Raw genomic sequence first — 12,345 nt, forward strand, 5'->3', positions numbered from 1 at the left:
CGGAACACACACAGACAAAACAACAACCATTCACACTCACACCTAGGACAATTTAGACAGTGTTCCAATAACCTGCCGTGCATGTTTTGGGAAGGCGGGAAGAAGCTGGAGTACCCACGCAGGCACAGAGAAAACATGTAAACGCCACACAGGAAGGCCGGGGTCTGGAATCGAAGCCTGTGAGGCGGACGTGCTAAGCAGTTGATCACCGTGCCGCCATACATATATATTTATATATAAAATTAAAAGTAATTTGAAAACAACGGCACCTGTAACAGTGTCTGTTATTTGATGTATGTAGACCTGGGGTGTCAAATGTAATTTGGTCATGGGCCACTATTAACTTAACTATAATTTAACTATAGTTTAGTTGTCAGAGGCCATTTTTGTTCAAATATTGTTACACTTATTTTAAAAGAGATATCAGTTACAAAAATGCTTCGAACGCTTTTAAAAGTGAAGACAATTTATAATGTTGATATTTTAGCTAGAAACAAAATTTGCTTTGACGGGCCACATAAGATGATGCCACGCCTTGAGTTTGACACGTGTGTTGTAGACCCACTGACAATGTTAGGTACACCCCCAATTGTTTTTCATAAATATACCGGTAATTGGTATTACATTAACTACACAAGATCTCAATCATCTTCAGCATTATGTTGAGAAATGTTTGTTTTGCATAAATTTCACCCCTTCAACCATATTTCTTTTCCAGACGACAGTAGCCTATTTGACCAGCTTTCAGTCTGCAATTGACTTCCACAATTAAAATGTTTATTATTGGTTATACTAATATATTAGAAAATAAACAATGTCAACTCCAAAAATAGATATTTTATTTTGGTCAAAGCAGATACAGAGCTCAATAAAGTGAAACCGGAAGTAGAGATTGACGCGTTTTGACTAACAGCTACCAATTCTCTGTATGCCTCCAGGAAAGTAGACAATGTACAGTATACCCTTTAAAATGTCAAATTGACATTTATATTGCTCAAAATCTGTATCAATGCTCAAAATACCTTCCTTCAACATTGTACTGGCCTTTTGGGAGATGGCAATCAGTTGTGACTTCCCAAACAAACAAATTGCCACGGAGCTGCAGATGAGTTCAATCGTTATAAACTGGCGAGTTTACAACTAGTGATGTGTCGTTCGCGAACGAGCCGGCTCCCAGAGCCGGCTCTTTGAAGTGAACGTTGGGAGCACACACACACACGCACGCGCTGCAGTTTAGAGAAGGGGGAGGGGTTAGAGAAGAGACACAGCAGCACACTGAGCAGCACGCGAACAAGACAGACGAGGAGACGAGAGAGCTAGTTAGTGAAAAAAAAAGGTGGAAAGTGGAAAGGTGAGAAATGGATAGGAATCGCAGTGAAATATGGACTCATTTCAATTTAATTGATAGTTCAAAGGCAGCGTGTAGACTGTGCAAGGTTAAAATATCCCATAGATCAGGCTCCACAAATAACCTGCACAGGCACATCAGAAATGTCCACCCATAAGTACAATTTGAAGAGAAAAGACAAGCAAGGGAACCAGCTATTAAGAAAGATGCTAGTGTGTCTGCAACTGTTGCTGCTGCTGCAATGTCACAACTGCCTAGATGTACAACCCAGAGCTCTATGAGCCACTTTATGCAAAAAGCTATAAAACCAGCAAAACAGAACACAATTGACGAGGAACTGGGTAAAATGATTGCAAGGGATTTTCATCCATTTTGTGTAGGCTGTGTGTTGTCGCAACATCTGTCCCCTCAGAGAGAATCTTCTCCAAAACAGGGCAAATATTAACAGAGAGGAGAAACAGGATCAACCCCTCAAAGCTGGGGCACTTGGTTTTTCTTCATGCCAATCTTCGCTAAAGACAAGCCAAAACCTTTACCTGGATGCTGCTTTTTTTCTTTTTGTTTTACAAATTGTAATTTATAATTTGTTGTGTGGTGTTCAAAGCTTATTTATATTTTACTGTAAATAGTTAAAAGCTTATAAATATACACATTCAGAGATTGGAACTTTTTGACGACCTTGTTTTGAGATGGGTCTTTGTACTTTGTTTTTATTTTTGTAGCACTCCATGTTGCGTATGTTCAGAAGAATATAAATAAAGCCATATAAATAATAAATATTTGATATAATGTCTTTTTTGCATTAGTACTTTGTTTTACACATAATATTACGTAATTTTTGATATTAAATTAATTTAAGCAACAAAAAAACTGAGGAGCCATTTGGGAGCCGAAAGAGCCGGCTCTTTTTAGGGAGCCGAGCCAAAAGAGCCGGCTCTCTAAAAGGAGCCGGAATTCCCATCACTATTTACAACAGCATCTCAACGGAATTTTGCGTGTCTGGTAAACTCATTCATTCATTCATCTTCCTAACCGCTTGATCCTCACTAGGGTCGCGGGGGGTGCTGGCGCCTATCCCAGCTGTCTTCGTGCAGTAGGCGGGGGACACCCTGAATCGGTTGCCGGCGAATCGCGGGGCACACAGAAACGAACAACCATTTGCACTCACACTCACACCTAGGGACAATTTAGAGTGTTCAATCAGCCTGCCATGCATATTTTTGGAATGTGGGAGGAAACCGGAGCACCCGGAGAAACCCCACGCAGGCCCGGGGAGAACATGCAAACTCCACACAGGGAGGCCGGAGCTGGAATCGAACCCGGTACCTCTGCACTGTGAAGCCGACGTGCTAACCACTGGATACCGGGCCGCCCTGTCTGGTAAACTGTACAGGAAAAAAAACATGACGGGCTATAAAAATTACGGCAATTTTGTAATGAGCTTGCCAGTTTCAGTTTTAATCAGCATGTAAATCGAACTCAACATAATTAGTTTTTTTCCCCAAAAATCATTATTTATTATTTCTTTGATTTTTTTTCATATTCTACGACTAAAAGTAGCAATCCGTCGCTTGCGAATGTGCATTGACGGTTTCAGAAAATGGAGGAAAAAAAGTAGCACTACCTTTACCGTAATTGTGGCAAAACGACGCTCTTCAAAATCAACTTGCGTACATATCATCGACAGTATGCCTGACGTTCGGGGTTACCGGGAAGTAGGGTTGTCGACTTATATTTGTGGCTGTGAAACTCAGGTCATAACGTCGAAAGCAGCTCATAATTGAAACGGAAGGCGTTTTGCTCTGTGGGCGCTCTCCAGGAAATGAAGGCGTTCACGTTCGGTTTGACATTTGTTCGACAGTAAGTGCAGCAGCAACTCACAGAGAGCACATACAGCCCCACACTATCTGTCAACTTTGCTGAGAACATAGCACGAGCTAACAAATCTGACGTAGAATCCATACTGTTAGCAACAAATGTACCTTATTTAATACATCATTACTTGAATTGATTACTCGATGACTGTAGTATACCAGAGTGACCGGCAGAGTGCACAATAAATCAGAATCTTTTCTCGGTATCGCAGTATCCACTTCCGCCCAAAATAGATTGAGTGTGGTTTACACAGGTTGAAGCACTTGCTTTAAATAACACGTTGCTATAAGCAGAATTAATGTCGTCCAACTCAAAGTCATACACATAATATTTATTGCATAAAACCTCAGTGTGTTCTGATAGCCAGCGAAGTAACCCCGTTTGACGTAAATCGAAACGCACTGCAGTCCACCAGCGATAACACAACGGAATTAATTATCTCTATCAGAAAATTTCTAGGTCATGGATGTAAAACAGTCAAATGAAAGCCGAATACATGATTTTTGTACGTTTGAGAATCATGTCTTCTTGACTATGCTAAGGGACTACAGATGTAAGCTAGCCGACAGCAATGACCTGACATATTTACATGTAAAACTTAATTAATATGCCCTGTCTCATCCATCCACCCTTTTTCAACACCGCTTATCCTGAACAAAGTCTCGGGGAGTTGCTGGGGACTATCCCAGCTCACTTTGGGCGGAAGGCAGTCAGTCGCAGGGCAGATGCACTGTCCCTTCTAAATTAAATTAAAAACATCATGAAAGGGACTAAGCCAAACGTCAGACAAGTATGATGAGTGTGCCATCGGTTTAGTGGTAGCTTTTTACTTTCCTGTGTAATATGTTGTGGCGGCCCGGTAGCCAGTGGTTAGCACGTCGGCTTCACAGTGCGGAGGTGCCGGGTTCGATTCCAGCACCGGCCTCCCTCTGTGGAGTTTGCATGTTCTCCCTTGGTCTGCGTGGGTTTTCTCCGGGTGCTCCGGTTTCCTCCCACATTCCAAAAACATGTGTGGAAGGCTGATTGAACACTCTAAATTGTCCCAAGGTGTGAGTGTGAGCGTGGTTGGTTGTTCGTCTCTGTGTGCCCTGCGATTGGCTAGCAACCGATTCACGGTGTCCCACGCCTACTGCTGGGATAGGCTCCAGCACCCTCCGCGACCCTAGTGAGGATCAAGCGGTTCGGAAGATGAATGAATGTAATATGTTGAATAATATAATAATGTATTTCTTACAGTGGAGAAACAGAGTTCAATAAAGAGGGCCTGCTTCAAGGTAAGTTTTTTTTTTTTAAAGATGCAAAGGATGTATTTTCTTTTCTGTCACTTCATTGTATTCCGTCTGTCTTGAATCCAGGCCAGACCATAGACTGTCCGTTGTCAGAAGTGGGACTGAGGCAGGCCGAGGCTGCAGGTCACTACCTGAAGGATGTCAAGTTCTCCAACCTGTTTGTCAGTGACATGCTGCGAGCGCGACAGGTTTGATGTTTTCTAATTACAATAGGAGCGAGAAAGAGAAAGAGATGTCTCCAAAAGGAAAAATGACTCATTGGAAACAAAGACCAAACACAGTCTGATCTGCGATGCTGGTTAGAGCCTATTTTTCCCGGAGGAAAATAATGGAAGCTGAATTAATCAGGTCCAGATTAAACCCGTTATTCACTTGCAAAGCACATCGAGTCACATTTTAACATGAGTGGAAGAATTCTTACCACATCTGCCTCACAGTTCTAAGTTTTGAGGTTCAAATCTCTGCTGTGCCATTTGTGTATGCATGTTAAACGATGACCCTGTTCAAACGTGTTGATTGAATAACTTGTGTGCAGGCAGCAAGGGCACAGCTCCCACGTAATGAAAGTGTGAAAGTTAGTCCGTCTCCCCATGTACCCTGGGATTGACAGCTTCCCGTGACATAGAACAGGATAAGCCTTATCAAAAACCGGAAGGTTAATTGCTGTTCTTCCTTTCGCAGACTGCCGAAACCATCGTGAAACACAACAGTAGTTGCGCCAGTCTACAGCTGGTGTGTGACCCTCTACTCAAGGAGAAAGTCAGTCAAATCGAAGCTCCCTTAGACACGTGCAAAAGCACTTACCGGTAGTTTTTGCGTTTCTTTTTTTTTTTTCAGAGCTTTGGGATAGCAGAGGGGAAGCGATTGCAAGATGCGAAAGATATGGCCAGAGCTGCCGGTCAATCTTGGGCGGTCTTCACGCCTCCTCAAGGAGAGACTCAAGACCAGGTGAGGCTCTGACATGTAAGATGCTAACAAAGTGCTACAATGCTTGACCTTCAAAATAAAGGACAGGATACAGGAGAATATGGCTTCTCCAAAATATTCTCATCACATCTTAACTTTTGGAGCATAACTTGTCGTGTTGTTTTGAATCCTAAGAGTATGCTGGTTTGCAAATATTCCTTGATTCAACCCAATGCAGACAAACATTTGATTTTCAAACATTATTTGATCGTAGCAGCTATTTGATATTTGCCATGTGATGCTTCATTTGTGGTTCCTTTGCCAAATATTTTATAATAGATGCACAAATATGCATTGCCTGCCAAATGAGGGTAGAGCTAGTATCAATTCCTTGATAGTTGCCATTTTGATGGTTTCTGTGTGATTAGAGGGAGACATCAAATTGCTGGTGACTGTGTTTTTAAGTTATTGAAGTCTACGTTTTACCCAACGTCACCATTTGTATGATGCGTTTTTCTAATTGTATTTTGTAATTGGATCTCCTGCATCCGATATCAGAATCAGGTTATTTTATGAATCCCTTGGGGATCCATTAAAAAGTCACACGAACCAGTCAAAAAGCCTTTCCAAGAGAAAAACATCAGTCTAACATTCATCAAAGTTCTAAAAGTTGTATGTCTTCTTTGTTATTTGATATCCCAGAATTTGTCTCTGGTAGTATAAGCTACGCTACTATTGTAATACAATAAACAAATACATGCCAAGTAAGTATGGAAAGACAATGCAGCGTCATCTAGCAGAGATAAAGTTGATCAGTTGGGCAATACGATACTATAACGGTTGTGCAATCGATGCAGATAGTGGTTGCACTATGCGATTTATCCGTTTGTGTTCATATTGTATTTAATTGAAAGATGTTTGTTGTTTTTTTTCTCTTTCTCCTTTCTTCTTTCTACATACATTCTTGCTGCCGGAGGCTGTAAATTTCCCCAGTGTGGGACGAATAAAGGATACCTTATCTTATCTATTTTTTAATTGACCAGTAGCAGTAATTGTGGTACATCTTTAGGTGTGCAATTATACAGAAAGTCCTTGAGCGCTTTAAAGTGTCTGGTGCTGTGAAGTATGGATCAGTAACAGTTGTTCAAGTAAGTACAGAGCTGGAGCTACAATGATTATAGCGGTAATACTGTTTCACAGAGCCACTCTAGATTTGAGTTACTTTTTAGGGAGTTAATGGCGAGAAGGAAGAGGCTGTTTCAATGTCTGCTGGTTTTGGTGCGCATGGTTGGGTAGCGCTTGTCTGAGGGGAGTAGCTGGAAAAGGTGGTGGGTGGGCAGGGTGTGGGTGGTCCAGTAGGATTTTCCATGCCCTTGTGTTGGTTCTTGCGGTGTGCAAGTCCTCGAGAGGGGGTAGGGCGGTGCCACAGATTTTTTTTCCCGCAGTCCTAATTGTCTGTTGCAGTCAGATTTTGTCTTTTTTTTGTGGCGGCCCCAAACCAGACTTTGATAAAGGAACACAGGATTGATTTGATGACTGCTGTGTAGAACTGTCTTAGCAGCTCCCATGGCAAGCCGTGCTTCCTCAGCAAACTCAGGATGTACGTCCTCTGCTAGGCCTTGCTGAGGATGGAGTTAATGTTGGCCTCTCAATCCCAGGAACTTGAAGGTCTGGAACGGTTGACACAGGGCAGGTGGAAAGTATGAGGGGCAGCTGTGGCGATTGATGTTTCCTGAAGTCCACAAACATCTCTACACGATGATCTTTTAATAGCTTAGAAAGATGATATTGCAGCCATTTTTTATCCGTAATTGCTTTGCCGACTTCCTACTAAAACACAAATAAAGCTTTTGGAAGTCATACGGGTTGCTTTTCTTAGAATATAAATCTAAAGCAAATTAAATTGCTTCCGCATTTCACTGTTTGCAGTATCGACCCTTCTTCTTCTTCAATTTTGTGGAACGTAATTGTTCCTGTTCATTAAACCAATAAAGAAGGAATATGAATAGCAAACATGAAATCGGAAGCAGCAAAGCTGGCAAAACACACAATTGGAGTCTCTGCCAAATGCTTTGGGTCCAACCAAAGCAGATGAAATTACTGCTGGGCACAAAGGACGCCACTAGAGGGCAGGACCTACCAGGAGAACCGCTGAGTGTGTCCAGTCCTGGACTCTGCCGCAAAGCGGGGAATGTGAGGTGGTTTTTGCGTTCACATGCTTGAATGGCATCTTGTGATCAGAGTACATCCGCTTTAGTCTGAAAGTGGTTCTTATTAGAAAGTCACCACTTGCTTCTATTTGTCTTTGAGGCTGTGTGGGTGTGAGTGCGCGCATCATTGGGATGTTCCATTTCAGAAATGTGTTGCCTCTATTCATCTATTACTTTCTGGAGTTGAATCGGCTCCATCGCAGATTGGGAAGAGCACATGATAGTGACGATGATGATGAGGATGGCGGCCAAAGATAGATTTGAGACTCATTAGACAGCGCCTGGCTGCTTCGTCGTTGCGGGTTGTTGCATCATGATTCCAAAGCGCTCGCTGCCTTCAGTTTGGTCAGTCAGATAGAAACCAGATTGTGGGGTTGGGGGTGCTATAGCACCGCAGTGTCAAACCATTTTTCATTGGGGCCACATCGGAGAAGTGGTTGTTTGCACTAAGGGGCTGACTTGTAATGCCAAAGCGATATAACGCTACGTCAAAAAGCACGCCTTGTTGGCTCAGGAGCTCCATTTACATCCAAATCACAGTGTAGGAATTCATTAAAACAGTTTGGATATCGGGCTCCCACGTTTAAGGCACTTTTTAAGGCCAGCAATGGCAGCAATTAGCAATCAAAATTCAAACTTTGACTCTTTGATACTCGGTTGCAAATTCTTTGCCGTCAATTACAGCCTAAAGTCTGCAATGTCAAGACATCACCAGATGCTGGATTTCATCCCTGGTGATGCTCTGCCAGGCTTCTACTGCAAGTATCTTAATTTCTTGCTTGGTCTTGGAGCCTTTCCCCATCATTTTAAAAAGTGAAATGCACACTCAGTTGGACGCCGGTCAGGTTGACTTGGCCATTGGTTGCTTTCGCAGTATACTTTCGGTCAATGTCCGTCTGTATCGTGACGTACTATTTGATAACTTTTGAAGCATTTCGCCCAGGATGAGTAAATAACATGATGGTTCGGTTGCCATTCAAGCTTCTGCTGTTAAAATGCATAATTGACATTTTGTCAAGTCAAGTCAAGTACAACTTTATTGTTAAATGTGCTGTACAGCACAGATGAAATTTCTCCCCTCTCAACCAGACAACAAGAGGAGCCGCTGCGGGTGCCCGTGCCGCCATCAAAAGAACAGTTCATAACATAACAACATAAAATTACAAAATAATACAACACGACACATAAGACACAGACAGTCGTGCAATCTGAACTACGTTTCCTGCATACACTTTGTTGTTTGTTGTTGTCGGTTCATTCTCGACTTTTAATTCGTTTGTTTTTTTTTCTGTGCATGGCATATTATAAAAATGGTGTACAACAGGGGAGTTAGACTAATTTTTGTCGCGGGCCGCATTGTAGTTATGGTTTCCCTTGGAGGGCCGTTATGAATTTTGGGAAAGCATATTAATGTTTAATCCCCCCCCCCCACACACACACACACATATTATATACACAGCACACAACAAATGGATGGATAACTAGTTTTCAAATCAGAAGTCAAGAATAATGATTGTGTTCAGAGTCCATGATAATATTACCTGTAGAATAATATTAAACGTGAAATCCCCAATTCTTGCCTGCCCGTTACGTAAGAAACGCTTCCTCCTCCTTTTTTTAATTTATCCGCATGAAAGTAACACATGGACTACAAATCATAACACTTGGTAACCTTTCCTACTTTGTAGTCTTCCCTTCACATGTCTCATCAGCCCACAGGATGTTGGTCCACAAGTGTAAAGGCTTTTTCTATTTATTTATTTATTTTTAATGTTCACGCAAATCTGGCCTTCCTGTTTTTCAGGCCCACTAATGGTTGAAAACTCGTGATGAAGTTTTGTTTCGATTGTTGTCTTTGACACACACACTCGTACCTCCTGGAGAGTGATGAAGGGATTTTCCTTAACTTTTTGGGGGGAAAAAATTCTTCAGTCATCAACATCACCTATAAAAACAAACTTTTTGTTCTGTGTTCAGGTGAAGCAGCGTGTCAAAGAGTTTTGGCTCAAAATGGTCCACCAAGTCGGGCGCCAACACTGGGCCAGCGGAGGTGACGACGAGCGCTCTTCGACCCCTCGCGTGGAAGGAGAAGAGGTGCACGACCTCCCCGCCCATGCCCTGGTGGTCTCCCACGGGGCCTACTTGTGCATGACCATGCGCTTCCTCGTGGACGATTTACACTGCCCCGTACCCGAAGGCTGCAGCAGAGCACGCATGTTTTCTCTGAGTCCCAACGCCGGCGTGAGTCGTTTTGTGCTCACCTTGGCCAAAGAGGACAACGCTCTCAAGGTGTCTCAGATTCGATGCTTGTTTGTCAACAAGGGAGATCATGTGAAAACAGAGCAGGATGGATCTTCATTTAAAATAGCTGAGACACGATAGAAAAGTCATGTCAACACTATTTAATATTTAGGCCACACGGAAAAGAAGCAATTTTAGAGAAGATAAGTCTTGAATGTTAATAAAGAGTTCACACAGATCTTTTTGGCTTTGGCAACATTAAAGGGAAAAAGAAGATAAGCGCTTCACCATTTATTTCTCATCGTAATATTTTTGGTTTTGTCTTTTCAGTGTGGCACGAATTAGTCAAGAAGTCAAACTTTTTCCCATTCAGCTCCTCTAAACATGATTAAATCCATCCTGCTTGGCCCAGAAATAAAAAGTGAAGGCCCCACGGGCCGAGTGATTTTGTTATTTTATGTCCCAAGACATTTGTTCATTTGATGTCTCGTGAATGTTTAGCAGCCTGCACCTGTATCATTGAAGACTTGAGCCATGGCTTGATGATTTAATAGTAGAGTAAGCATTGGCGGAGCCGGGGGGGGGGGGGGGGGGTGTACTGAGGTGGCATTGGATCACCCTTGCACCCCTCAGGCGTCAATCCAGGTGATTGTCTTGCAGCATTACAGTTGTTTCAAATCTGTGAGCACACTCCACTGGCAAAAAAAAAATAAAAAAATGTTGATGGAATACTACACATTTTTTGTTCGTCTTGGATACATTTTCACAAAATCGCAGCACTTTTAACGCATACTTAATGTCTGCTGATCGTAAGGCGTTTTAACCCGAAAAAAATGACCATGTATAGAAAGGCATTTTCCGACAAAAATTAACAAGCATGTATAGAAAGGTGTTTTAGCCGAAATAACAACCATGTATAGTAAGGCGTTTAAGCCAAAAAACGACCATGAAAAGGAAGGCGTTTTTAGCCGAAAAAAAAGACCATGTATATCAGTGGTCACCAACATGGTGCCCGCGGGCACCGGGTAGCCCGTGAAGACCACTTGAGTAGCCCGCCAGTGCCTGGATATTGTGATTTGCTAGTAGAAATTATGATTTAAAAATGCAAACATTGGCAGTACTGTGAGACATTTCGAAACACGATCAAAGTCTGACAATTTAAATCATCAAGTATTAAAAATAACACATCCTCATATTATTGAAGGTATTTTGGACAAATATGTTATTTCAGACGTGTATCAATTTGGTAGCCCTTCACACAATCGGTACACATGAAGTTGCTCTCACCCTCAAAAATGTTGGTGACACCTGATGTATATAGTAAGGTGTTTTAAGAAAAAAAAACCCGACCATGTATAGTAAAAGTGTTTCGCCGGAAAAAAAGACCATCTATAGTAAGGCTTTTTGAGATGAAAAAAAAACGACCATGTGTAAGGCGTTTTTAGTCCAAAATAACGAACATGTATCGTAAGGCGTTTTAACCCGAAAAAAATGACCATGTATAGAAAGACATTTTCAGACAAAAAAAAAAAAAACGACCATGTATAGTAAGGAATTTTAACCCGAAAAAAACGACCATGCATCGTAAGGCGTTTTTAGCCGAAAATACCGACCATGTATAGTCCGACAATTTTAGTCGAAAAAAACGACCATGTTTAGTAAGTCGTTTTAGCCGAAAAAAACTACCAGGAAGGCGTTTTTGGACAAAAATTTTAGCCGAAAAAAAATGACCTTGTACAGTAGGGCATTTTTAGCCGAAGAAAACGACCATGTATAGTAAGGTGTTTTTAGCCGAAATTAACAAGCATGTATAGAAAGGTGTTTTTAGCAGAAATAACAACCATGTATAGTAAGGCGTTTTAACCCCCCCAAAAAACAACCATGTATAGGAAGGCTTTTTAGCCCCCCAAAAAACGAACATGAAGAAGTTTTTAGATGAAAAAACAACCATGTATCGTAAGGATGAAAAAGCCTTTTTATTCACTGACAGAAATTATATGTTGGGAAATGTTAACCATGTTACAGCACCATGATCCTGCATTATAATGGGAATGCTTCTGTGCAATGCTTTTTTTCCCCCATAATAAATTCACAACTGCTTTTTTTGAATGCGTGAGTAACAGTAAGTCTTCAGCTAGACCTTTCGCTTTTTTAAACATAGTACCATTATAACATTTTACAATGTTCTAATAACTTTGTAAGTGAAGATGTGGTCAACCCTATACAGTACTGTACAGTACTTTCGCAGGGGTGACCAAACTTTTTGGATCGAAGATCTACTTTTTGATCAACTAACCTCACGGGATCTACCCTTACCGGCGCGCGCACGCACACACACACACACACAAATTTAAGATTTACCTGCTTTATTTTATTTTTTAAATATATTTTTATAGTGAAAATGAGACTGATTAGTGTGCAGTGTATATTAACACAAAAATATATATAACTAACATGTACAAAGACACACAAATGG

At 41.6% G+C, this 12,345-nt stretch overlaps 1 protein-coding gene across 1 annotated transcript; it reads left to right on the forward strand.

The window, feature by feature from the left end:
• The first annotated feature begins 3,010 nt into the window (after window positions 1-3,010).
• Window positions 3,011-10,140, forward strand: tigara (TP53 induced glycolysis regulatory phosphatase a). The gene is made up of 6 exons (XM_052061799.1): window positions 3,011-3,208; window positions 4,460-4,497; window positions 4,579-4,700; window positions 5,194-5,271; window positions 5,350-5,460; window positions 9,606-10,140. The coding sequence occupies exons 1-6, from the start codon at window positions 3,171-3,173 to the stop codon at window positions 10,008-10,010; spliced, it is 792 nt and encodes a 263-aa protein (XP_051917759.1). The 5' UTR covers window positions 3,011-3,170; the 3' UTR covers window positions 10,011-10,140.
• Window positions 10,141-12,345: the final 2,205 nt, after the last annotated feature.

This window comes from Hippocampus zosterae, chromosome 3 (assembly GCF_025434085.1).
Source record: "Hippocampus zosterae strain Florida chromosome 3, ASM2543408v3, whole genome shotgun sequence".
In the NCBI taxonomy this organism is placed as follows: domain Eukaryota; kingdom Metazoa; phylum Chordata; class Actinopteri; order Syngnathiformes; family Syngnathidae; genus Hippocampus; species Hippocampus zosterae.